Source organism: Pseudophryne corroboree, chromosome 6, assembly GCF_028390025.1.
Source record: "Pseudophryne corroboree isolate aPseCor3 chromosome 6, aPseCor3.hap2, whole genome shotgun sequence".
In the NCBI taxonomy this organism is placed as follows: Eukaryota; Metazoa; Chordata; class Amphibia; order Anura; family Myobatrachidae; genus Pseudophryne; species Pseudophryne corroboree.
The window spans coordinates 263,309,584-263,337,360 of NC_086449.1; the positions used below are offsets into that span (position 1 = coordinate 263,309,584).

The 27,777-nt window shown below is 45.6% G+C and overlaps 1 protein-coding gene across 1 annotated transcript in view; it reads left to right on the plus strand.

Moving 5' to 3' along the window:
• C6H15orf40 (chromosome 6 C15orf40 homolog) overlaps positions 1-27,777 on the plus strand; it is a 71,421-nt gene that overhangs the window by 43,268 nt on the left and 376 nt on the right. The window contains exon 3 of the mRNA XM_063925970.1: positions 5,338-5,465. Coding sequence (XP_063782040.1) covers positions 5,338-5,465 — 128 coding nt within the window. The remainder of the gene's footprint in view (positions 1-5,337; positions 5,466-27,777) is intronic.

Genomic DNA, 27,777 nt, shown 5'->3' on the forward strand with positions numbered 1-27,777 from the left:
CAGAACATTGGCACTTTGCAACATGCGTCACACTAACATTGGGACCTGAATCACGCCCATTGTGCATACAGGGCTTCCAATATGTTAAATGGAAATTTTGGTCCACACAGAGAGGTGCTGCATGTGTAAAGCTGAGTACACACCACAGCGACATGTCTGCTGAATGGCTAACGCACCAACGGAGCAGCCGATTCAGGAAAGCATATACTTACCGATCTGCCGCTTGATTTGTCGGTATTGCCATCCAGCTGGGCGAGCATTTGAATTCAAATGCCCGCCGAGCTGTGACGTCAGTCCCTGCAGCCAGGTGCACCAATACATATCTGCAGATATATTGGGTATCGACTGCAGCAGAGCAATATGTCCATGAACGGCATCGCTCCGACATATCGTCTGTACAGACCCACCAACCCACTTGCAACATATCGAATGACCGATGTATTGCTCAGTGTGTAACCAGCATAATGGATTCATCATGTATGTGATAACACCACCCTAGAATAAAATTGCTTACTCTGAACTAGGAACTAGGATGGCGCCCAAGATGGCTGCCTCACCTTTTGTATGCTCCTGATCATCTCCATAAAACAGCTTAAATTCACCACAACTGACCTATGAATCATCATAAATATCCATGGACTTACCTTTAACTTGTACTACTCTACGCGGACATTTCATCAAAACCAACGGATTGCATTCCTGCGCTGAGATACACACTGGATTGAATCCTGGACTGAATCCTCTGCATATCTCCACTGAGAAATCCTTCAGTTTAGCAGCTGCTGTACTCTGCATTGGACATTACCCAGATAAGGTACTGTGGATTACAACCTATCTTTGGCTACATCCAGCCCCTCACTTAGACATCATCCACCTCTGTTCTCTGAGCAACAAATAACTGACTTATTGCATTAATCTACTAATATCAGTATATTCAGGTTCTGAATTGCTGAAGGCTCACTGTTTAAAATCAGGATCCATTTCCAGGACACGTTATCACTTCTACCCCCACAAAAAAAAAAATCTACTTCAAAGGCCTCTCACACTGAGACTTTTCACACCTACACAGTAGGAATTGGCTTCTAACACCTTCCAAAAGACTGCCTATCCTAGGATAATTGACTAAATCAGCAGTTATTTTATTTATTACTTGCTTCAAACACACCCAATAGGTTATAGCAATAACTTTGTTCATATGCCATTATAATTTTGGATCACATACCGAATTGGGGGAAAACAAAACACAAAAAGGAAAAGAAAAGAAAAAACACTGCTTTCTCTCCCTCTCTCATCATCATATGCAGCTCAAACTTATAGTAATCTGTCATTGATGACCAAATGTATACGTATTGCTCCAGCTTCATTCTTTCACTCCGCCCACCACGTTCTGCAGTTCCTATCACACCATCACAAGCTTCTATTCTCCAATCCCTTGGCATTTTAAAAAGAAAACACTGGCGCATTCGTGGGAAGCGAGCAGGCCGGAAATGTATTTCCCCCGGTAACCATCTAAGTCCTTTGCCCACCTGCTCACCCTCATACTCAAAGAACAATCAAATAGAAGTGATACCCAAAAGACGGCCCTGTGTTTGGAAGGACAGAACTGTCAACTCTCACTTTGTGACCCCCATACCCAGAGCTCCTGCACTTAACATAAAGAAAACTGAACGCCCTCTGGTATGCCCAATCAGGTCAGTCCTTTGTAATGCCAGATCTATAAGAAACAAGACTGCAACAATTGCTGACCTTATTGAATCTGCAGATCTAGCCTGTATTACAGAGACCTGGCTAGATGAAAATGCAGCACCTATATTGGAGGCTGCAGTACCAACAAACTACTCTGTCATCCACAACCCAAGACTGGACCGCAGGGGTGGCGGGGTGGCTATCTGCTTCAAAAAAGAACTTAAACTTAGGATCCACCCTATTGAAACTACTCGCTCATTCGAGTGCATTGCTGCCCAGAGTTCGACAGGATTAGGTTTCAGAGTACTTCTCATTTACCGGCCACCTGGAGATGGAAAGATATTTCTACAAGAAATTGCAGACACTGTTGCTGGCCTGGTTCTGGAACATCAAAGATGGCTCATCCTCGGGGATTTCAATGCATGGGTGGATGATGAGCTCTCACGCCTTGGCCAAGACCTCCTGTGCACAATGAATGGTCTGGGCTTCACACAGGTCGTTCCCTCTGCCACACATAAAAGTGGTCACACTCTCGACCTTGTCTTTCAGATTGGATTAGAAGTCACTGACCTAAAAATAAACCCAGTCATCTGGTCAGACCACTACTCCCTCTGGTTCTCAGTTGCAACCCCTCAAATAAGATCTCTGCCCGTGGAGTTGACCAGGTATCGTCCAAGGAGGGGTATGACTCCCCAGGCTCTTGCAGCAAATCTGGATCTCTCTGCTATACTGGGTGCCTGTGAAGATCCCTGTTCCCTAGTCCGTTATTATAATAGGGATGTTATGGCTGCAATTGATGTTATCGCCCCTGTGCGTTTAAGACCTCGTAAACCACAACGTCAAGCTCCATGGTTCGACAACAGTGTTAGTGAGCTCAAGAAAAGGGGGCGTAGACTGGAAAGACGATGGAGGAAGACTAACCTAGTGGATGACAAAATAAAACTAATAAAGCATAACGTAGAATATCAATCGACAATCACTCGTAAGAAGGCACAGTTCCTGTCAAATGAGATCACAGCAGCAAACAATAGGCCAGCTCAGCTTTTCCGCACAGTGGAGATGCTTTGCAAGCCAGCATGCCTGCAGACTGATGAGACCCTCTCCCAGGCAAGATGCAACGAGTTTGCAAACTTCTTTGCAGATAAAATATCCACCATCCGGGCTGGAATCTCCACAGTGCCATCAAAGGAGTGCCAACCTACAAAGCCTGCCAATATAAGCTACCTGCCTTCATGGACCAGCTTTGACCCAGTGGATGTAAAGGACACTGCTGAAATTGCTCGAATTTTGCGTCCCACCACCTGTGATCTGGACCCAGCCTCAACCAAGCTTCTAATAGGTTGTATGGATATAATTGGTCCTGTCTTTACAAAAATTGTTCAATGCTCTTTGCAGACAGGCATTTTTCCTGGACCCCTAAAGGAAGCAATTGTTAGACCGCTTCTTAAAAAACCTAATTTAGATCCCGACTGCATGACCAACTACAGACCAGTATCAAACCTTCCTTTCCTAGGAAAGGTTATTGAGAAAGTCGTTGCAAATCAACTGGAAACCCGCCTGACAACCCATGATATTTATGATCCATTTCAATCAGGATTCAGGAAAAGACATAGCACTGAAACAGCCCTGGTGTGTGTGTTAAATGATCTTCTGATGGCAAAAGACAGAGGTGACTGTTCAATATTAATCCTTCTGGATCTCTCGGCAGCATTTGATACCGTGGACCATGGGCTTCTGATTGAGCGACTGATACATTTCTGTGGTTTGGATGGCACAGTCCTAAGCTGGTTCAAATCATTTCTCACAGGCAGGTCACAGAGAGTATCATCTGGATTATACTCATCACCACCATTGCCATTGCCATGTGGTGTCCCACAAGGTTCTATACTATCCCCCATGCTTTTTGCAGTATACATGCTCCCATTGGGCGAAATAATCAGGCGCCATGGCCTGGTCTACCACTGCTATGCAGATGATACACAACTGTACTTGTCCTTTGCTCCGGGCACTGATAACCCAATAGCAACCCTAAATGGCTGTCTAGCTGAACTACAGGAGTGGATGAGCGCCAGTTGGCTGCGACTGAACCCGGATAAAACAGAGGTCCTTTTGATACGACCGCAACATCAAAGGACAAGACTGCAGCATAGCCAACCAACTGGACTTACACTCTGGGATTCAGAATTACAGACCACTGATCGTGTGCGGAATCTTGGCGTTGTCCTGGATGGTGGCTTGACACTTAAACATCAGATATCAGCCACAATCAAATCCTCATTCTTTCACCTGAGGAACATAGCCAGAATCAAGCACTTAATTCCCTCAGATGACATGCCAAAAGTCATACATGCATTTGTATCATCTCGTTTAGACTACTGTAATGCCCTCTACCTTGGTCTACCAGCAAAAGAATTGCAACGCTTACAGCTTGTGCAAAACACAGCTGCCAGGCTATTAACTAACCAGCCCCGTTCTAGCCACATAACACCCATCCTCTACTCCCTTCACTGGCTGCCTGTAAGATGGCGAATCATCTTCAAGATTGGCTTACTGAGTTTCAAAGCATTACATGACCAAGGCCCAAGGTACCTGAAACAGCTTCTGACCCCATACTGCCCCACTCGATTACTGCGATCTGTAGATGAAGGACTTTTAGCAGTACCTAGAATCTACCGTAATTCATCTGGGGGTCGAGCTTTTAGTCATGCGGCTCCGACTCTATAGAACTCATTTCCCCGCACAGTGCGAGAGGCCCCAACTATAGAATCCTTCAAAAGTAGACTCAAGACTTTCCTGTTTACTCAAGCATTTCCATAATGTCCCTTTTAGTATCTTCATGCTTCTGTATTTTATGAAAATGTACTTCATTATTTTCTGTACTATATTATGCTATGTATCTGTTAAGCGCCTTGAGTCCTATCGGAGAAAGAGCGCTATATAAATAAAATTATTATTATTATTATATTATTATTACTCTCCATAACTTCCAGTCAATACTTTGGTAATTTGACTAAACAGTCATGTAAAACAATCTGTAATGATTGGAAGTAATCTGTAAGGACTAAAATTTATTTACCAAATTACCCCCCTTTGTAATTTTTGACTACTTCTGTTTTACACATTCAGGGTGACTGGTCCAAGACACTTTAGCTTTCCATTTTTTATGGTTTTGAGCATTAATGCATGGTAAACCAAGCTACATACAGTATTGCTCTTCAGGAACCCACAGAGGCACAAAATGCATAACATAGCATAGTGCCAGTCTTTTGCAGCCTCTATCTTGGTAATGACAGGGCTTCTTCAGCATTGTGCCAGTCTTTTGCCTCCTTTTGGTAATGACAGGGCTTCTTCAGCATTGTGCCAATGTTTGTAGCCTCTATCATATTAATGACGGGGCTTCTTCTGCAACCCTCCAGTCAGGAAGAATGCATTTGTTGTGATGGAACAGTCCTGGTGATGAACTAGTAATCATTACACTGTTATCTTATTGACCATTAAGTTTTGTGTGTAGGGGAAACACAGCACCTGCTCTTAATTTCATCACATTTTCTGGTTCAAAGACAGCCCATACTATGCATTGCTTACAAATAAGATCTGCCTTTTAGTTTGTATTCTTGCTAGTGCATTGATATAAACATATGTATATTATAGATGTAACATTAGAATCTGTTGGAGTTGCGATTGCTGCACCACCATCAGAAGGTGAGGCGAACGCCGAGCTGTGCCGATACCTTTCAAAGGTCCTAGAAGTAAAGAAGAGTGAAGTCGTCCTTGACAAGGCAAGTGATTCTGTCTTCATTATAACTTGTGCATCAACTAGCAAATATGGAGGCGTTCCTCCCACAGGACCATACCCTATACATGATCTGTCCATTAGCAATGAAGAGGACTAGGGGGGTAATTCAGACCTGATCGTAGCAGCAATTTTGTTAGCAGATGGGCAAAACCATGTGCAGTGCAGGGTGAGGCAGATATAACTTGTGCAGAGAGAGTTAGATTTGGGTGGGGTGTGTTCAAACTGAAATCTAAATTGCAGTGTAAAAATAAAGCAGCCAGTATTTACCCTGCACAGAAACAAATCTAACTATCTCTGCACGTTATATCTGCCTCCCCTGCAGTGCACATGGTTTTGCCTATCTGCTAACAAAATTGCTGCTACGATCAGGTCTGAATTAGGCCCTAGATGTACTAATTTTACAACACAAAATTGATATGAGCTTCAGATAATTGTGTGGGGAGTATGGTTGCTATACATCAAGGATGTGCCGTGAAGTAAATGGCTCAGGAGGCACTGCTAGTCAGGGCAGCCTTCAGAAATTTTGGGGCCCAGCACTCGCAAAATAGGCAGCCCCCCTCAAAAATAAAATAAAATAAAGAATAAAATAAAAATAAAAAATATATATAAAAAAAACATAAAAAATATATACACACACTCCACTCTCCCACTCACTCTCCCTGAACTTGGCTATCACAGGCTGGCCAGAGGTGTAGCAGCCTGGTCCCATGTAGCCCCGCCCCCTCCATTTCATGTAGCTTCGCCCCCTTTTACTGACGAGATCTGGCACTGTCACAGGAGAGGGGAAAGTACGTTGAAAGCTTCTATTGAGAAGCCTCTGCCAAAATGGCCGTCGCCTCAGAGGAGACAGTTATTAAAGATACTAGAGCAGCCTCCGCTAGTATATTTAATAACTGTCTCCACTGAGGCGGCGGCCATTTTTGGAAGGACGTTTACAATAGAAGCTTGCAGCGTCCTCTACCCCTCCTTTGACAGTGCCAGAACTCGGTAATGAAAAGTGGGCGGAGCATTGCGGCGGGCGGGCAGCGGCACGAGCGGCCCAGACCCTCTCCTCTCTGTTAGACATCTGTACACGCAGCACCCCCCTGATGGCAGGCCTGCTGCTAGTACCAGAGCCAGATTTCCACACAATATACAGTATGAGCTAAAGAGTTCATGTGGGCATTATACACAGGTGCAGCAGTATATACTCCTGGAAACTTGGTGAGTTTTGATCAGAGATGTGCAGAAAAGATAGGAAGGGGAGGCACTGCCTCACCTTTCAAAGACTTTTTCCTCCAGAGTTTTGACTATAAAAATGATTACAATAATACAAAGAAGATATTTCTACTATATTCTTTGTATTTTTCATATAGTTTATACAGGTTGAGTATCCCATATCCAAATATTCCGAAATACGGAATATTCCGAAATACAGACTTTTTTGAGTGAGAGTGAGATAGTGAAACCTTTGTTTTCTGATGCCTCAATGTACACAAACTTTGTTTAATACACAAAGTTATTTAAAATATTGTATTAAATGACCTTCAGGCTGTGTGTATAAGGTGTATATGAAACATAAATGAATTGTGTGAATGTACACACACTTTGTTTAATGTACAAAGTTATAAAAAATATTGGCTAAAATTACCTTCAGGCTGTGTGTATAAGTTGTATATGAAACATACATTCATTCTGTGCTTAGTTTTAGGTCCCATCACCATGATATCTCATTATGGTATGCAATTATTCCAAAATACGGAAAAATCCGATATCCAAAATACCTCTGGTCCCAAGCATTTTGGATAAGGGATACTCAACCTGTATAGTTAAAACTCTGGCTTATACATTAGTATGACAGGAAAGTCTCTGCCTCACCCCACCGCACGTCATAGCTATACATCCCGGATTTTGGGGGATCGTACCAGAATTGGGGCTTGTGCCTGGGCATCCCAAAAACAGTTTTCGGGAAGCACAGATGCCCCTCTTTTGTGGAGTCTGGGCCTAATTCTGACCTGATCGCAGCAGCAAATTTGTTAGCTAATGGGCAAAACCATGTGCACTGCAGGGGGGGCAGATATAACGTGCAGAGTGTGCTTTAAGTGGAGTGTGTTCAAACTAAAATCTAAATTACAGTGTAAAAATAAAGCAGCCATTATTTACCCTGCACAGAAACAATATAACCCACCCAAATCTAACTCTCTCTGCAAATGTTATATCTGCCCCCCCTGCAGTGCACATGGTTTTCCCCATTAGCTAACAAATTTGCTGCTGCGATCAGGTAAGAATTAGGCCCTCTGTTAGAGGCACGTTCTGCACTGCCTCTGTATCTGAGCCAGGCAACAGCCAGGCACTAAGACCCAATGGCATGCTGGGGGCACAATCCCTGAAATCTGCTACCGCGCACGTCGGCCCTCTGCTGCGTCTACTTCCGATCCATTCCAAATTAGTGTCGTGTGGGAGTGACTAATGCTACACACTGAGAGATACTCTGTTAGTCACCCTGAGACTGCTGCCTGCCAAAGGTAAGGGGTGTCCCTGGGCCAGGTAAGAGGGAATCAGTTAACAGTTGTGTTTGGTGTTCAGTTCCTGCATGCAGCTCTTTGACCCCTCCCTTCCAGAGATCCTCATTCATTTCCCATAAGGTGTAATGTTTTTACAAGATCATTATCAACACTGTGTGCAGCTGAGTTATGATGGTTATACAGGTTGAGTATCCCATATCCAAAATGCTTGGGAGCAGAAGTATTTTGGATATCGGATTTTTCTGTACTTTGGAATAATTGCATACCATACCATAATGAGATATCATGGCGATGGGACACAGGTCTAAGCACAGAATGCATTTATGTTTCATATACACCTTATACACACAGCCTGAAGGTCATTTAATACAATATTTTTAATAACTTTATGTTTTAAACAAAGTTTGTCTACACTGAGCCATCAAAAAACAAAGGTTTCACTATCTCAGTCTTACTCAAAAAATTCTGTATTTTGGAATATTCCGTATTTCGGAATATTTGGATATGGGATACTTAACCTGTATTGCCAATATATTGGTTACCTCAGCCTTATGGCGATTATGCTATTTCTCTAGCATCCATAAGGGATATTGGGGACAGATTAGTTCGATGGGGTATAGACGGGTCCAAAGGAGCCAGTGCACTTTAAATTTCTTCAACTGGGTGTGCTGGCTCCTACCCTCTATGCCTCCTCCTACAGCTCAGTTTAGAAAAAAGTGCTCTCAGGAGAGGATGCACACTCTGCAAGCTCCAGAGTTTTTCTTCAATTTCTTTTCAAAAGTTTAATTTCTTTCGATATGCTGTTTGGGCAACAGCATACCTGCACAGTGGGAGTTAGGGAGGGGGGGGGGGGGGGGCGGTCACCGCCCTCTTGAGGTGCAGAGCCGCCTCCCCACTGCAGGACCACAATCCTGAAGGGCTGTTTGTTCAGCGGGCATGGCACCTTGGCTGTCACAGCTGCAGCATGCCGCACACCCCTAATGCTGCCTAAAAGGGATCATCGGTGGTGAGTACCAACCGAGGGCCCCGCTAGGGGGGTTCCCCGGTTTTACTGTGCGGATGAAAGCGCAAGTGTGGCGTACAGGTCCCTCCTTGGGACCCGCTATAGCCCCTGTGTGAGACTGGCTAAATATAGTAAACCAAGCATTTATGTAAGGGTGTACATATTGGGAGAGGGACATGGCCAGTATAAATATACAGAAGTAGCTCTGGCGCCATGGCAGGGGGGTGGAGCTACACGAGAGCGGGCTGAGCAGCATTTTGGCGCCTTCCTCTGCATAGCAGCAGCAGCAGCAGCCTCCACAGCTCCTCCAAACAGTCCCTGGATCGCTGGTACCGGGTTGTAGAGGGGGAGAGCCGCTATACTAGTGCACAATAACATCCCACTGAGAGATTTTATCATATTACAGTCTCACTGTGTTTATACCAGGGATGTGCAGTCAGGGGAGGCATGCCTCCCCTGTCATTAATGATTCAAATAATATAAAGAAGATACTTATGACACATATTCTGTGTCATAAGTATCTGCTTTATATTAATCTAATCATTATCCCTGTCTAAATGTGTTTGGGAGGCACCAATCATGGTGCCTCCAGTTGTGAATGGGGAAAGGTGTGAGAGCGAGGGGCGGGCGCAGGCGGGGCCTAGCAATGGGCATTAAAAGTCCATTGAAAATACATGGGAAAGCGGCACCATTAGAGGTGCTGCTTTCATACAGGGACGTGATTTCAACCTATGAAAGCACGCCCCTGTCAGTGAGGCCACAGTGATTGGCCAGCGGATCCGTCGCTGGATCCGTTGTCAATCACTGTGTGGGCGCGGCGGAGGTGCAGGCGGCGGCGGTGAGAGTATTACCATTCTGCAGAGTTTGACAGCGGAGCAGTACCAATTTCAAAAATGGCGCCTCAGCGTCATTTTTTAAATTCAAGATGGCCGCCGAGAGCCAATCACGGCTCACTGCGTTATCGTCCCGCCCCCTCCGGCTGTCTTATATAAGTCAGCGCGAGGCAGCGGCGCGTCATTTCGACGGGGGAGGAGGAGCAGAGAAGAGCTCCTGAAGACAGAAGACGCCGGAAGTCCTGGATGGGCGGTGGCTATGCAAAAGAGCTCAACAGCCGCCACCCACCAGGTGAAGACGCTGGAAGCCCTGGGGAAGGCGGCGGCCATGCAAAAGAGCTTAAAGGCCGCCGCCCCCAGGTGAAAACTTTTTTTTTTAAAGATAGTGTGGTGTATTTCTTTTAATATTTTCTTTACAGGTGGACTACAGGTGCCAGCGGGCCCTTTATGTCTGGGCATGCTGGCACTTGTGGTTCTCCAAGTGCCAGCATGCTGGGGCAGGCTTGCTGGGACCTGTAGGCCACCTGTAAAGAACAATATTAACAATGAACCCCGCACCCACCGCCACCAGGGGTGCAGGGCATAGCACTGGGCTATCAGCCCAGTGCTGGTTATTTCTCGAGAGGGGGGACCCCATTTTTATTTTTTGGGGTCCCCACTTCCGAGGAATTCCAGCCCTGGGCTGACTAGTTTGGGGGTTAAGATTAATGTTATGGAAGGGGGACCCCATACCGAGTGTCTCCCCTGTTATGGCATTATCCCCCCGTCTGGTTCTGCCTGGTGCTGGTTTTAGCAATGTATGGGGGACTACACTTTTTTTTTTTTTTTGTCCACTCTATGTGGGGGGGATGGATAGCTGCCAGTGCCTCCCTAGCCACTGACTTCACCGCACGCCACTGGTTTATACATAAAAACACTGACAGCCTCACTGGGGCTGTGCAACACTGGGTGCGTTGGGGTCCTCTCCCCTGTGTCTCCTCTCACATGTAATAAGGCAGGCTTGCAGTATATCAATATCAGGCTGTGTTGTATGTGTATTATACCTGTTTTTCTGATTCACAATGGTAAAACAGAAGTCATGCAGTGTGTGTAATGCTAGACTCTCTCCTAGTTCATCTGGCTCAATATCATGTGAGCAGTGTAGTCAGCCATCTCAGAATGCTGATAACAATGTGGGGGAGAGTCCAGAGCCCTCCTGGTTGGGGGCTATCAAAACTATGATGTCTGATGTGTCTTCTCAACTCACTGCAAATGCCAATAAGATTTAGGAACTGCAACAAGCAGTGGCAAGTCTAGCTGCTAAACATCCCCCTCTGTCTACTACAGGTGCACACAAACGTGCTCTACCTGCACTTCTATCAGATACTGATGATGATATACAGGATGATGTGGACCCCATAAGTGGGGATTCCACCCTTACCCATGGTATTGAACCCCTCATTTTGGCTATTAGAGATGTGTTAAAGCTCCCCCTGGAGGATGCTAATAATCAGCAGTCATTTTTCCTCCCACAAGACAAACTGACTGTCACATTTCCTGATTCCAAGGAATTGGATGACTTATTTAAAATAGCCTGGAAGATTCCAGATAAAAAATATCAGGTGTCAAAACGGTTTTTGCATACATTCCCCTTTGCTCCTGAAGGCAGGAAATTCTGGGAAGAATCTCCAGCAGTAGACGTCTCAGTCTCTCGCCTTTCAAAAAAGGCGGTACTCCCTGATCCGAGCTCCTTTACGGTAAAGGACCCGGCAGATAGGAAACTTGAAACCACTCTGAAATCTATTTACATTGCTGCAGGTGTTGCTCAAAGGCTGGTCATTGTAGTTTGCTGGATGACACATGCAATTCATTCCTGGGCTAATCAAATTAAGGAAGGTCTTTCGGGTGATATGACCTTAGTTAATACTGTTACTTTCCTGAATCAAATGGCTTCAATCGAGATATTGTTTATAATCTCTTGTTCTTTGATACACAGCAGTAAAGCCAGTAATAGCACATCTTATGATACATAGGATTACCATTGTTATATAAGTGATTACTGTGTTACATAATTGCATTTAAACTGAAACGTTTCTTCGGGCAATATGCCACGATTCCCACATGAGCACAATAATAACAATTTTGTTACAATAATGTATCCACAATATTAATTCAAAGTGGATACAGTATATCACGGACTTATACTAAGACATTGATTATAGAGGACAGACACCAAAAAGACGCTCAGTTTTTTAAAATAATTTTATGTTTATTTCCTGTCTTTCTTTCTTGTAATTCAGTGTTGTGACGTTTTCACATAATTGTTATAAATGTGTTTTTTAATATTTCACATAAGTCAATCTGTAAAACATGAGATAATATAACATGTCTCTGATTTTTAATGTATGAATTAAAAGTTAAATCTTAAACTCTTTGTGCACCACAAAACGGATCCTTTCCCTTCTCTTTTTTTCTTACTTGTACAACTATTCGATCTGTGGTAGCACCCCCTGTATTTAATGAACATTTGATACTTTATTAATAATAGTGGTATATCTGTACAAGTCTATATGATATAGACACAATTTTTCCTGTGCAACGGATCTCCCCCTTTTCCCTTACCTTCATTACTGAATCACATTCAGGACACGGCAAGAGTCCTCTGTGACTCCCTTAAAGAGATAGGCAATATTAATGCTAGGACCACGCAGAGCCATATGGTTGCATCAGAGGATTGCTGATGCTGACTCCAAATGTAATGTGGAATATCTTCCCTTCACAGGCGAATGGCTCTTTGGAGGTAAATTGGACGCGTGGATTTCCAAAGCTACTGCTGGAAAATCCACGTTTCTCCCTTCGGGAGCTCCGCCTGCTAGACGTACCTACCTGGGACGATCTACTCAGTCCTTTTGGTCCTCCAGATTTCGATCTGGAGCCAGAGGGGCCTCCAACGCAGCTAGAGGCTCCAGAGGTAAACCTAGGAAACCATCCATTGCCGGCTCTCAGGACCAGAACACCGGCTCTGCTTCCGCAAAGACTTCAGTGTAACGGTCCCCACCCACCTTGAGGGGATCTCGTGGTGGGAGCTCGGTTACGTCACTACAGCCACATCTGGGACGGTTCCTGCCAAGATGCTTGGTTAAAGGACCTTATCTCTCAGGGTTACCAGCTGGAGTTTGACGGCACCCTCTTCCCCCCCCCCCCCAATGATTTTTCAAATGCGTGGTACGCTACTGCTGGCCATCAACAAGTTAGTCCAGTCCCAGGTCATTGTTCCAGTACCCCTACTACAACGAGGACAGGGTTTCTACTCCAGTCTGTTCGTAGTACCAAAACAGGACGGGTCTGTGAGACCCATTCTGAATCTGAAGTCCTTGAATCCTTACCTTAAGGTTTTCAAATTCCAGATGGAATCTTTGAGAGCGGTGATTGCAGGCCTGGAACAACAGGAATTCCTTGTGTCCCTGGATATCAAGGATGCTTACCTACATATCCCAATTTGGCCTCCTCATCAGGCCTATCTGAGATTTGCCCTGCTGAATGATCACTACCAGTTTCAGGCGTTACCCTTCGGCCTGTCTACAGCTCCGAGGGTGTTCACGAAGGTGATGGTGGAAATAATGTTTCAACTCAGGGTCCAGGTGGTCAATGTTATTCCATACCTGGACAATCTCCTGATAAGCGAGCTCCAGGGAGCTTCTATTCCTCCATATAGATTGCACAATCCAACTTCTGTCACACCACGGGAGGATCCTCAATCTGCAGAAGTCCCAACAGGAACCGTCTCAATGGCTCCTGTTTCTGGGGATGCTACTGGATACTGTAGCACAGAAAGTGTTCCTCCCAGAGGACAAAGTGAGAACACTTCAAGAAATGGTTTGCATGGTGCTCCGAACTTCTCGAGTCTCCATTCATCTTTGCATAAAATTGTTGAGAAAGATGGTGGCCTCATACGAGGCGATTCAATTTGGAAGGTTTCATGGCAGACAGTTCCAGTTGGACATCCTGAACAAGTGGTCCGGATCCCATCTTCAGATGCACCGGATGATTCGGCTGTTACCTCAGGCCAGAATCTCTCTATTGTGGTGGCTACAGTCTTCCAACCGGCTGGAAGGTCGACGCTTTGGGATTCAGGATTGGATTCTCCTCACGACGGATGGGAGTCTGAGAGGATGGGGAGCTGTCACCCAGGGGGCGCAGTTCCAGGGCAGGTGGTCTGCCCAAGAGGCCCTACTTCCGATCAACATTCTGGAACTTCGGGCTATCTACAATGCTCTGATTCAGGCATCCCCTCTACTCCGGGATCAGGCGATCCAGGTGCAGTCGGACAACGACACGGCAGTGGCGTACATCAATCGACAAGGAGGAACAAAAAAGCAAGGCCTGCATGCGAGAAGTGTCAAGAATACTCCTCTGGGCAGAAAGAAATGCAAGAGCACTGTCCGCGATCTTCATTCCGGGGGTGGACAACTGGGAAGCGGACTTCCTAAGTCGCCACGACCTCCATCCGGGAAAGTGGGGACTACACCCTCAGGTGTTTCAGCAAATCATCGACAGGTGGGGATGGCCACAGATCGACTTGATGGCCTCTCGTCTCAACAAGAAGCTTTGCTGCTATTGCACACTAACCATGGACCCGCAGGTGAGCGCAGTGGATGTGCTGACATTGCCTTGACCTTTCCAGCTGGTCTACCTGTTTCCTCCAATTCCGCTGATCACAAGGGTGCGCAGGTGGATCAGACATCAAAGAGTGGAAGCAATCTTGATTGCCCCGGATTGGCCCCAAAGAACGTGGTACGCGGCTCTTCTGGACATGTCCGTAGAGGACCCTTGGCCTCTACCACTAGGAAAGGATCTTCTTCAACAAGGACTGTTCGTCTACCCGGACTTACGGCAGCTTCGTTTGACGGCATGGAAGTTGAGCAGAACATCCTAGCTCACAAAGGGCTTTCCAAAAAGGCCATTGCCACTATGGTGCAAGCCAGAAAACCTGTGACGTCAAAACACTATTATCATATCTGGCGGAGATATGTCTCTTGGTGCGAGGAATGCACATATCACTCTGCAGAATTCAACTTGGGAAGATTCCTACGATTCCTTCAGGCTGGAGTGGATAAAGGCTTACGTCTGGGATCCATTAAGGTCCAGATTTCAGCTCTTTCCATCTTCTGGCAAGAGAGCCAACTTCTTCTGGAAGAAGTTGAGACCTTCTTGCAAGGGGTGCTTCACATACAACCTCCATTTGTGCCGCCTACGGCACCTTGGGATTTGGATGTAGTGTTAAGTTTTCTACAGTCCTCCTGGTTTGAACCTCTGACGACCGTAGAGGATAAGTACCTCACTTGGAAACCGGTGATGTTACTGGCCCTGGCTTCTGCTAGGCATGTCTCAGAATTGGGGGCCTTGTTGTGCAAAAGTCAGTACTTGGTCTTTTACGAGAATAGAGCGGAGCTCAGGACTAGACAGCAGTTCCTGCCGAAGGTGGTCTCCGCATTGCACTTGAATCAACCTATTGTGATTCCATCCAGTTCTGACAGTTCTGCTTCTCTGGAGGCATTGGATGCTATGTGTGACTTGAATATTTATTTTGAAAGGACGGCTCGGATTAGAAAGACGGATTCCTTGTTCGTGCTCTATGATGCGCAGAAAAAGGGTTGCCCTGCTTCTAAGCAGTCCATTGCTCGTTGGATTAGGCTTACTATCCAACAGGCCTATGCGTCAGCAGCCTTACCGGTTCCACAGTCTCTGAAGGCCCACTCTACAAGATCGGTGGGCTCTTCCTAGGCGGCTGCCCATGGAATCTCGGCCCTGCAACTATGCCGAGCTGGTCGGGGAAGAACACCTTTGTGAAGTTCTACAAGTTTGATATCCTGACCAAAGATGATACCCAGTTTGGGCAGGCGGTGCTGCAGATGTCTCCGCATGTTCCCGCCCGTTCTGGAAACTTTGGGACATCCTCATCATACTAATCTGTCCCCAATATCCCTTATGGATGCTAGAGAAAATAGGATTTTAAATACCTACCGGTAAATACTTTTTTCGTATTCCATAAGGGATATTGGGCACCCGCCTCTGTGTGGTGACTTTCTGCAGGTTCTCTGTTATGTGTTCCTGTTCAGCTGTTGCCGATAGTGTTGCCAGATGTTGCTTGCTAAGTTATATATTGGTGTGCTAGTGTGAAAATCTCACCACACTTTTTGTTACTATGTTCCTTCTCTCAGGTATGTCATTCTCCTTCGGGCACTGTTTACCTATAACTGAGCTGTAGAAGGAGGCATAGAGGGGAGGAGCCCTACACCGAGTGGAAGAATTTTAAAGTGCACTGGCTCCTTTGGACCCCTCTATACCCCATCGTACTAATCTGTCCGCAATATCCCTTATGGACTATGAGAAAAGGATTTACCGGTAGCTATTTAAAATCCTATTTTTTCTCCCATAATAATTCTTTTGACTGTTATATTGCCCATATGCTGTTTATATTGTCGTTGTTCTGTATACATCATACCTATGGCATTTGTAATGCCTCTCTGGCAGTTACGTTGCCAACTCTGGCTGTAACATTGTTGCTATATAGTTTTGTTTTTATAGCTGGTATTACACCATCTATAGCTGTTATATTGTCCTTTTCGCTGGCTTATTGCACCTCCTATGGCTGTTATATTGTCATTATAACTGGTATATTTAACCCCTGGGGTTGTTAGAGTGCCACTATGGCTGGTATATTATTTACCAATGGCTGTAAAATTGCTGTTATTGCTGGCACATTACACAAATTATTGACAGTTTTAAAATCTGAATGTTTGTGGCTAACTTGTCACAAACACAACATCAGCAGTTTTTTACCGAGTAGTACTTACAGCAATTTAGATGAATGACTTTGGTTAAACGGCGGCTTTTCACTGGTTATTAGTGGTTTTATTGACAATATTTAGAATGGCAACAATATTAAATTCAATAACAACATATTTTGCATTTGATATTATTGCTGTTTTAAATTCAGTGGGCAAAATCTGCTGCTTTGAAAAGCTGCCATTTCGTAAATACACCCCAAGGTTGATCAAGAATATATAAGTTCACAGGCTGAAAAGTCACAAACATTTTTTTAACTGATTTTATTATGTGATAATGGAGATAACTTCTTGTGAATTCAGATCAGCAAAATATATATATATATATATATATATTGATTCACACATAAAAGTAAATTATAGAAAAAAGCTTGACAGGGAAAACAGGTTTTTGACATCAAATATTCCAATCCGCTGTGGAGCCAAAGCTAATACCCCTTTCACATCGCACAAATAACCCGGTATCGACACGGCATATTGCCGTGTCGAAGCGGGTCAGTGTGCGATGTGAAAGCTCCTTTGGTGAATTAGCGGGTCGCCTGACCCGGTAATTCAACCCGGTAAAAAAAGAATGGTTATTACCGGGTTGAATACCGGGTCAGGTGCAGTGTGAATGGGAGCCGTTCCGATGCGACACAGCTCCCATTCACAGCATAGGGAGAGGCGGCGCAGGAGATGAGCTCATCTACCAGCGCCACCTCCACCCCCGCCCCTGCTGCTGCTGCGCCCCCCGCTGCTATGGCAACCGACCCGGTATATTGCCGGGTCGGAAAGCCAGCAAAGGAGCGCAAATGCCGGATCCCACCCGGTAAGGACACGTTTCTCTTACCGGGTGGGATCCGGCATTTGCGATCTGAAAGCAGCATAAGCTACAAAGGCTAAAGATTATTGAGCAAAAATGTGTCATAGTCTACAATAGGGGGATAATAAAACAATGTATACTGTGAGTAAATAAGGCTGTTATGACTGCCAAAGTTTTTTGTAATGAAAAAAGTATGGAGAAGTCTAGAAAGAGGTGGATATAAATAGCGAAATAAAAAGAGAAGAAAAAAGAAATAAAGGGTAGAGGCAAAGAAAAGAAGAGAAGAGAGGAGAGAAAAAGCTGAGAAAGGGGAAGGGCCAGCCAGCATGAGATCATACAGTGGAGACTTTAGGCGTGGTGGTGCCAGTAACATAGTAACTAAGGTTGAAAAAAGACAATTGTCCATCGAGTTCAACCTATTTGTGGTCTCCTATGCAGTTTATTATAGGACTAGTTATTTTTATGTTAGGACTAGTTAAAATTAACTTTCTCTGACGTCCTAGTGGATGCTGGGAACTCCGTAAGGACCATGGGGAATAGACGGGCTCCGCAGGAGACTGGGCACTCTAAAAGAAAGATTAGGTACTATCTGGTGTACACTGGCTCCTCCCTCTATGCCCCTCCTCCAGACCTCAGTTAGAATCTGTGCCCGGCCAGAGCTGGGTGCTCCTAGTGGGCTCTCCTGAGCTTGCTAGAAAAGAAAGTATTTGTTAGGTTTTTTATTTTCAGTGAGATCTGCTGGCAACAGACTCACTGCTACGTGGGACTGAGGGGAGAGAAGCAAACCTACCTGCTTGCAGCTAGCTTGTGCTTCTTAGGCTACTGGACACCATTAGCTCCAGAGGGTTCGAACACAGGGCCTGACCTCGATCGTCCGTTCCCGGAGCCGCGCCGCCGTCCCCCTTGCAGAGCCAGAAGACAGAAGAGAAGCGATGAAATCGGCGGCAGAAGACTCCTGTCTTCATTAAGGTAGCGCACAGCACTGCAGCTGTGCGCCATTGCTCCCACAGCACACCACACACTCCGGTCACTGTAGGGTGCTGGGGGGGGGGGGGCGCCCTGGGCAGCAATTATAATACCTTTTGGCATAAAATACACATAATACAGTCAGTTAACTGTATATGTGTAAAAAACCCCGCCATTAAGTTACAGAAAACGCGGGACAGAAGCCCGCTGCTGAGGGGGCGGGGCCTTCTTCCTCAGCACACCAGCGCCATTTTCCCTTTACAGCTCCGCTGGAAGCAGCTCCCCAGGCTCTCCCCTGCAGTATCCTGATACAAGAAGGGTAAAAAAGAGAGGGGGGGCACATAAATTTAGGCGCAAATAAGATATTTAAGCAGCTATTGGGTAAATCACTTTTTATAGTGTGAATCCCTGTGTTATATAGCGCTGTGGTGTGTGCTGGCATACTCTCTCTCTGTCTCCCCAAAGGACTTTGTGGGGTCCTGTCCTCAGTCTGAGCATTCCCTGTGTGTGTGCGGTGTGTCGGTACGGCTGTGTCGACATGTTTGATGAGGAGGGTTACGTGGAGGCGGAGCAGGGGCAGATAAATGTGGTGTCGCCCCCGACGGGGCCGACACCTGATTGGATGGATATGTGGAAGGTCTTAACCGACAGTGTCAACTCCTTATATAAAAGGTTCGATGAGGCAGCAGCCTTGGGACAGCCGGGGTCTCAGCCCGCGCCTGCCCAGGCGACTCAGAAGCCGTCGGGGGCTCATAAACGCCCGCTAGCTCAGATGGTAGACACAGATGTCGACACGGAGTCTGACTCCAGTGTAGATGAGGATGAGACAAATGTACAGTCTACAAAGGCCATCCGATGCATGATTACTGCAATGAAAGATGTATTGCACATTTCTGACATTAACCCGGTTACCACCAAGAGGGGTATTATGTTTGGGGAGAAAAAGCAGCCAGTGACTTTTCCCCCATCTGATGAATTAAATGAATTGTGTGAAGAAGCGTGGAGTTCCCCTGATAAGAAACTAGTGATTTCTAAGAGGTTACTGATGGCGTACCCTTTCCCGCCAACGGATAGGTTACGTTGGGAAACATCCCCTAGGGTGGACAAGGCGCTCACACGCTTATCTAAAAGGGTGGCACTGCCGTCTCAGGATACGGCCGCCCTAAAGGAGCCTGCGGATAGAAAGCAGGAAGCTATCCTGAAGTCTGTGTATACACACTCTGGTACTCTACTGAGACCTACTATTGCTTCAGCCTGGATGTGTAGTGCTGCAGCAGCATGGACTGATACCATGTCAGACAACATTGATTCCCTCAACAGGGATACTGCTTTGCTAACCCTCGAACATATAAAAGACGTCGTCTTATATATGCGGGATGCCCAGAGGGACATTTGCCTGCTGGCATCTAGAATTAATGCACTGTCCATTTCTGCCAGGAGAGTATTATGGACTCGGCAGTGGACAGGTGATGCTGATTCTAAAAAACACATGGAGGTTTTGCCTTATAAGGGTGAGGAATTGTTTGGGGACGGTCTCTCGGACCTCGTATCCACAGCAACAGCTGGGAAGTCGACTTTTTTGCCTCAGGTTCCCTCACAGCCTAAGAAAGCACCGTATTATCAAGTGCAGTCCTTTCGGCCTCAGAAAGGCAAGCGGGTCAGAGGAGCATCCTTTCTGACCAGAGGCAAGGGTAAAGGAAAGAAGCTGCACCAGGCAGCCAGTTCCCAGGAACAAAAATCCTCCCCTGCTTCCACTAAGTCCACCGCATGACGTTGGGGCTCCACAGGCGGAGCCAGGTGCGGTGGGGGCGCGTCTCCAAAACTTCAGCAACCAGTGGGTTCGCTCACAAGTGGATCTATGGGCTGTACAAATTGTATCTCAGGGATACAAGCTGGAGTTCGAGGCGACTCCCCCTCGCCGTTACCTCATCTGCCTTGCCAGCTGCTCCCAGGGAAAGGGAGGTAGTACTGGCGGCAATTCACAAGCTGTACCTCCAGCAGGTGATAATCAAGGTCCCCCTCCTTCAACAGGGAAGGGGTTACTATTCCACAATGTTTGTGGTACCGAAACCGGACGGTTCGGTGAGACCCATTCTGAATTTAAAGTCCTTGAACACTTATATAAAGAAATTCAAGTTCAAAATGGAATTGCTCAGAGCGGTCATTGTAAGCCTGGAAGAGGGGGATTTTATGGTGTCGCTGGACATCAAAGATGCTTACTTGCATGTCTCCATTTACCCACCTCACCAGGAGTACCTCAGATTTGTGGTACAGGACTGTCATTACCAATTCCAGACGTTGCCGTTTGGACTGTCCACGGCACCAAGAATATTTACCAAGGTAATGGCCGAAATGATGATACTCCTTCGGAAGAAGGGAGTTATTATTATCCCGTACTTGGACGATCTCCTCATAAAGGCGAGGTCCAGAGAGCAGTTGTTGGTCAGCGTAGCACTCTCTCAGGAAGTGTTGCAACAGGACGGCTGGATTCTGAATATCCCAAAGTCGCAGCTGATTCCTGCGACCCGTCTGCTTTTCCTGGGCATGATTCTGGACACAGAACAGCAGAAGGTGTTTCTCCCGGTGGAGAAGGCCCAGGAATTGTCATCTCTGGTCAGGGACCTCCTGAAACCAAAACAGGTGTCGGTGCATCACTGCACGCGAGTCCTGGGAAAGATGGTGGCTTCTTACGAAGCAATTCCCTTCGGCAGGTTCCATGCAAGGATCTTTCAGTGGGATCTGTTGGACAAATGGGGATCACCCTGTCCCCAAGGGCCAGGGTGTCTCTGCTGTGGTGGCTGCAGAGTGCTCATCTTCTCGAGGGCCGCAGGTTCGGCATACAGGACTGGGTCCTGGTGACCACGGATGCAAGCCTCCGAGGATGGGGGGCAGTCACTCAGGGAAGAAACTTCCAAGGCCAGTGGTCAAGTCTGGAGACTTCACTACACATAAATATACTGGAACTAAGGGCCATTTACAACGCCCTGAGGCAAGCAGAGCCCCTGCTTCAAAACCAACCAGTACTGATTCAGTCAAACAACATCACGGCGGTCGCCCATGTAAACCGCCAGGGCGGCACAAGAAGCAGGATGGCAATGGCAGAAGCTACAAGGATTCTTCGATGGGCGGAAAATCACGTGCTAGCACTGTCAGCAGTGTTCATTCCGGGAGTGGACAACTGGGAAGCAGACTTCCTCAGCAGGCACGACCTCCACCCGGGAGAGTGGGGACTTCATCAAGAAGTCTTCACACAGATTGTAAATCGCTGGGAACTGCCACAGGTGGACATGATGGCGTCCCGCCTCAACAAAAAGCTAAAAAAATATTGCGCCAGGTCAAGGGACCCTCAGGCGATAGCTGTGGACGCACTAATGACACCGTGGGTGTACCAGTCGGTTTATGTGTTCCCTCCTCTTCCTCTCATACCCAAGGTACTGAGGATAGTAAGAAAGAGAGGAGTAAGAACTATACTCATCGTTCCGGATTGGCCAAGAAGAACTTGGTACCCAGAACTACAAGAAATGATCTCAGAGGACCCATGGCCTCTGCCTCTCAGACAGGACCTGTTACAGCAGGGGCCCTGTCTGTTCCAAGACTTACCGCGGCTGCGTTTGACGGCATGGCGGTTGAACGCCGGATCCTAGCGGAAAAGGGCATTCCGGATGAAGCTATTCCTACGCTGATAAAGGCTAGGAAAGACGTGACAGCAAAACATTATCACCGTATATGGCGAAAATATGTTGCTTGGTGTGAGGCCAGGAAGGCCCCTACAGAGGAATTCCAGCTGGGTCGATTCCTGCACTTCCTACAGTCAGGAGTGACTATGGGCCTAAAATTGGGATCCATAAAGGTCCAGATTTCGGCCCTATCTATTTTCTTTCAAAAATAACTGGCTTCACTGCCTGAAGTTCAGACGTTTGTTAAGGGAGTGCTGCATATTCAGCCCCCTTTTGTGCCTCCAGTGGCACCTTGGGATCTTAACGTTGTGTTGGATTTCCTGAAATCACACTGGTTTGAGCCACTTAAGACCATGGAGCTAAAGTATCTCACGTGGAAGGTGGTCATGCTGTTGGCCTTGGCTTCAGCTAGGCGTGTGTCAGAATTGGCGGCTTTGTCATGTAAAAGCCCGTATCTGATCTTCCATATGGACAGGGCAGAATTGAGGACTCCTCCCCAATTTCTCCCAAAGGTTGTATCAGCGTTTCATTTGAACCAACCTATTGTGGTGCCTGCGGCTACTCGGGACTTGGAGGCTTCCAAGTTGCTGGACGTAGTCCGGGCTTTGAAAATGTATGTTTCCAGGACGGCTCTTTATCCTGCATGCACCCAACAAGCTGGGTGCTCCTGCTTCAAAGCAAACTATTGCTCGCTGGATCTGTTGCACAATTCAGCTGGCACATTCTGCGGGTGGACTGCCGCATCCTAAATCAGTAAAAGCCACAAGGAAGGTGGGCTCTTCTTGGGCGGCTGCCCGAGGGGTCTCGGCTTTACAGCTTTGCCGAGCTGCTACTTGGTCGGGTTCAAACACATTTGCTAAATTCTACAAGTTTGATACCCTGGCTGAGGAGGACCTTGAGTTTGCTCATTCGGTGCTGCAAAGTTGTCCGCACTCTCCCGCCCGTTTGGGAGCTTTGGTATAATCCCCATGGTCCTTACGGAGTTCCCAGCATCCACTAGGACGTCAGAGAAAATAAGAATTTACTCACCGGTAATTCTATTTCTCGTAGTCCGTAGTGGATGCTGGGCGCCCGTCCCAAGTGCGGACTCTCTGCAATACATGTATATAGTTATTGCTTCACTAAAGGGTTATTGTTATGAGCCATCCGTACAAGGAGGCTCAGTTGTTGTTCATACTGTTAACTGGGTATGGTTATCACAAGTTGTACAGTGTGATTGGTGTGGCTGGTATGAGTCTTACCCTGGATTCCAAATCCTTTCCTTGTTGGGTCAGCTCTTCCGGGCACAGTTTCCCTAACTGAGGTCTGGAGGAGGGGCATAGAGGGAGGAGCCAGTGCACACCAGATAGTACCTAATCTTTCTTTTAGAGTGCCCAGTCTCCTGCGGAGCCCGTCTATTCCCCATGGTCCTTACGGAGTTCCCAGCATCCACTACGGACTACGAGAAATAGAATTACCGGTGAGTAAATTCTTATTATAATGCGTGCCTACGCACCATAACCCTGAATATCTTTTTCCAATAGGAATTTATCTAACCCATTCTTAAAGGTGTTGACTGAGTCCGCAGTTACTACTCTCTCAGGCAGGGAATTCCAAACACGTATTGTCCTTACTGTGAAAAAACCTTTTTGCCTCAATATGCATAAACTCCTCTAATCTAAGCGAGTGACCACGTGTTCTCTGTGCTGATCTTATAGAAAACAGGTCCCTCCCAAGGTCTGTGTATTGACCCGTTATATCTTTGTAGATGTTGATCATGTCCCCTCTTAGTCTCCTCTTTTCCAACGTAAACATGCCTAGCCTTGCAAGCCTTTCCTCGTATTCCAGCGTCTCCATGCCCTTGATTAGTTTGGTCGCCCGCCTCTGAACCTTTTCTAGCTCCAGGATATCCTTTTTGTAATATGGTGCCCAAAATTGCACACAGTATTCAAGATGTGGCCTCACTAGTGATTTATATAATGGGAGTATAATAATCTCGTCCCTTGGATCAATTCCCCATTTTATGCATGCTAATATCTTATTAGCCTTCTTTGCTGCACTCCTACTTTGGGTACTACTGCTTAGTTTATTATCTATGTGAACCCCTAAGTGTTTTTCCAGTACAGAATCCCCTAATATTACCCAATTTAGTATGTAGGTGTAATTTTTGGTCTTGCCCCCACAGTGCATTACCTTACACTTGTCTGTGTTGAATCTCATTCTCCATTTTGCTGCCCATGCTTCCAGTTTAGTTAAGTCGTTCTGAAGAGACTCCGCATCCCCCTCCGTATTTATAACCTTACACAATTTGGTATCGTCTGCGAAAATTGACACCATGCTCTCTAGACCTACTGTTAGGTCGTTGATGAAAATGTTGAACAAAAGTGGTTCAAGTACAGACCCTTGTGGCACACCACTTAGTACTTTAGTCCAATTTGAAAATGATCCCTATTATCTAACCAATTACTGACCCAAGTGCATATTGTGCTCCCTAGTCCTATTTCTTGTAGTTTATAGATAAGACGCATGTGTGGTACAGTGCCGAAAGCTTTGGCAAAGTCTAAAAAGATTATATCCACCTCCTTACCCTGATCCAGGTTCGCACTTACTGTTTCATAAAAGCCAAGTAAGTTGGTCTGACATGATCTGTCCTTCACAAATCCATGTTGGTTCCTTTTAATGACCTTATTTGCTTCAAGGAACTTTTGAATACTGTCCCTTAGAATACCTTCCAATACTTTCCCCACTATAGATGTAAGACTAACTGGTCTATAATTACCTGGTTCAGCTTTGCTCCCCTTTTTAAATATCGGCACTACCTCCGCTTTACGCCAGTCCTTGGGAACCATGCCCTATTTAACTGAATCCATGAAGATCAGAAATAGAGGTCTTGCTAGTTCAGCGTAGAGCTCCATAAGAACCCTCGGGTGAATTCCATCGGGACCAGGTGACTTATTAATCTTTAACTTTTTTAATAGGTCACAGACTACCTCCTCACACAAATAAGCATTTAGCAGTGGGACATTATGTTTGTTGAGATTTTGTGTTGGACCCAGCATTTGGTCCTCTCTGGTAAATACCGTTGAAAAAAACTTGTTTAGTTTGTTTGCTATGTCATTATCATTTTTGATTAAGACTCCCCTCTTGTCCTTTAAAGGGCCTATACTCTCCTTCTTTAGTCTCTTACTGTTGATGTACTTAAAAAAAAAATTGTAATTCGCTTTGCTTTCCTTTGCTACTAGTCTTTCAGTTTCTACTTTATCCGCTCTTATTTCTTTTTTGCATATATTGTTACAGTTCTTATAGTGTTGAAATGACCCCGCATCCCTCTCAGATTTGTATTTTTTAAATGCTCGTCTTTTTTTGTCCATTAATTCCTTTATATTTTTGTTAAACCACATTGGTTTGGGATTTTTATTCCTTTTTTTGCTGCTGGTGGGAATAAATTTACGAGTATTATTAATTAGCAGTGATTTTAATACATCCCATTTCTCTGTAGTATTTTTTCCTTGAAACAGAATTTCCCATTCAATGTCCCTTAACGCTTCCTTCATCATGTCAAAGTTGGCTTTGCTAAAGTTTAGAGTCCTAGTTGAGCCAGTATAGGACTGCTTATGAAAACTGATATTGAATGTGACCATATATATAATATGGTCACATTCAATATAATATTAGTCCATCGTAAACCATCCATGGAATAGGTCAGAATAGTTATTTTAGAGATACCAAGGGGCCCAAATCTTATGAAAATAAACCATATTGTGAAGTGAACTGGAAATATATTCCAATATAGTGACAAACCAAGCTATATTGATAACCTTCTAAAGGCCAGCTGGATGTTAGAGTTGATGGAGGTCATTTTTGTACATTTGTAAGGGGAAGCTATTAAGCAGACTTGTATTAGGGATGGGCATTGACCATTGATGGTTAGCAAGGTTCTATGGTTTGCCACCAATGTTCTCTGCACAGGGGGCATGGGTCTTACCCCCATTGTGTCCAAGGAAGCCCTGACCATTCCCTAATGGATAGAGGTGCAGAGAGGAGGGGGGGGGGGGGTTAGTACTAACTTCTGGAAGGGTCTGGGTCCACCTTCCTCACGTGTCAGCAGGTAGCAGCCCCTCTGTCTCTCCCTGCTGCTGTTTGCTGAGCTGCACAGGTCTGGGGAGTCTGCTGCGGCTGACCTACAGCAGTCCCCCACTGCCTGCAGGAGTGGTGGTGGGAGGATGCAATCACATTGATCGCACCCCTTATGGATGGGCCCCTGGCTGTGGGGCAAATGGCGCTCCCCTCTGCAGGGGGCGTATTATTTTTAAAGGTTTTTTTAGGCCATGTCCCCTGCATTACCCTCGCTATCTAGGCCCCTGTCAATAGGCTTCTCACCACTGCACTGAAGGCCATCGATGATGTAAACCATTGATGGAGATCACCAAAGGCACCATCGATGGTAGACCCTTTGAGGGCCATCCCTAACCTGTATTTAGGTCCTCTGACACTACAAGAAGGTTTCATATTCCCAGCTACTTTCACTGGTAGTTTCAAAACTGCTAACTGATGATTTGAGCTCTGTAGTATAATATCAAATATAATGTGATCCCTTTAAACTGTGCAGTGTGTGTGGGGTGGGGTGTCACTATTATTACTGTGGTCAGAGCTATAACTATTAAACTATAAGTATGATTTGGTGGACTATTTTGTGACGGTGGACAATGCCCATTTTCTGTAAAGGATAATACCATCTTTATCTTGTCAACTAGGGGAAGCATGGTAACATCCAGTTAGAGGACATCCAATATGAAACCTCTGCCTGTATTTTACAATTATATGTACAGTGACTACTACTTAAAAATATGTATTATGTAAGGTTCACACATTCTTATTTTAAAAACATAATTTATCAGAATATAAAGCACGCACCCAGTAACACTATGTTCAGACAATAAACAGCTGAACCTAATGCTGTTAGTAGCTTCTCTATCTGCTGTGATGTATTCTGGGCCATACTTGCCTACTTTTGAAAAAGCATTTCAGGGAGATGTGAAAGTAACACCTATCTGTACGGGCGTATACTGCTACATCTGAGAGGCGTGTGATAAAAATGACTTACATCCAGATCTACTTGTTGAAGAAAATACTCTTATATTTTCGAGGATTTGTGTATTGTGCTTTACAAAAGGTTCCATATACTGTAAGTGGCCACGAGAAACTTTATTTAAAATGCTTGTAGCCATAGGGATCACTGTGCCTTATAACCAATGCAGGGAAATGGCACTGATATTCCCATTTGAATGTATGTATCTGTGATTTATTCCCCCCCAAGAATGTAACAGCTGCACAATGTGGACAAGGTGTAATCGGGGAGATTGCTGGCCTATTCAGGGAGTCAGGGAGATTGCTTCTATTTCAGGGAGTCTCCTGCAGATTGAGGGAGCGTAGGCAAGTATGTTCTGGGCTAGATTTAATAAGCAATGGCCTAGTGTACATATAAAATGGCAATGATGGTAAATGCAAATCCAGGCAATTTTTGCATCTAATATTATTGCCTTTTTAAATTTTAGGGTAAAAATTGCAACCGCTTAGTAAATCTAGCCCTTTATCTTTGAACTGTATCAGTTGGTATTTGCTCCTGTTGCTGCCTGATAGTGTCACCTCTGAGTAGTGTTATTACATAATCTTTATATTTTAGTTTTACCATTACATTACTGTG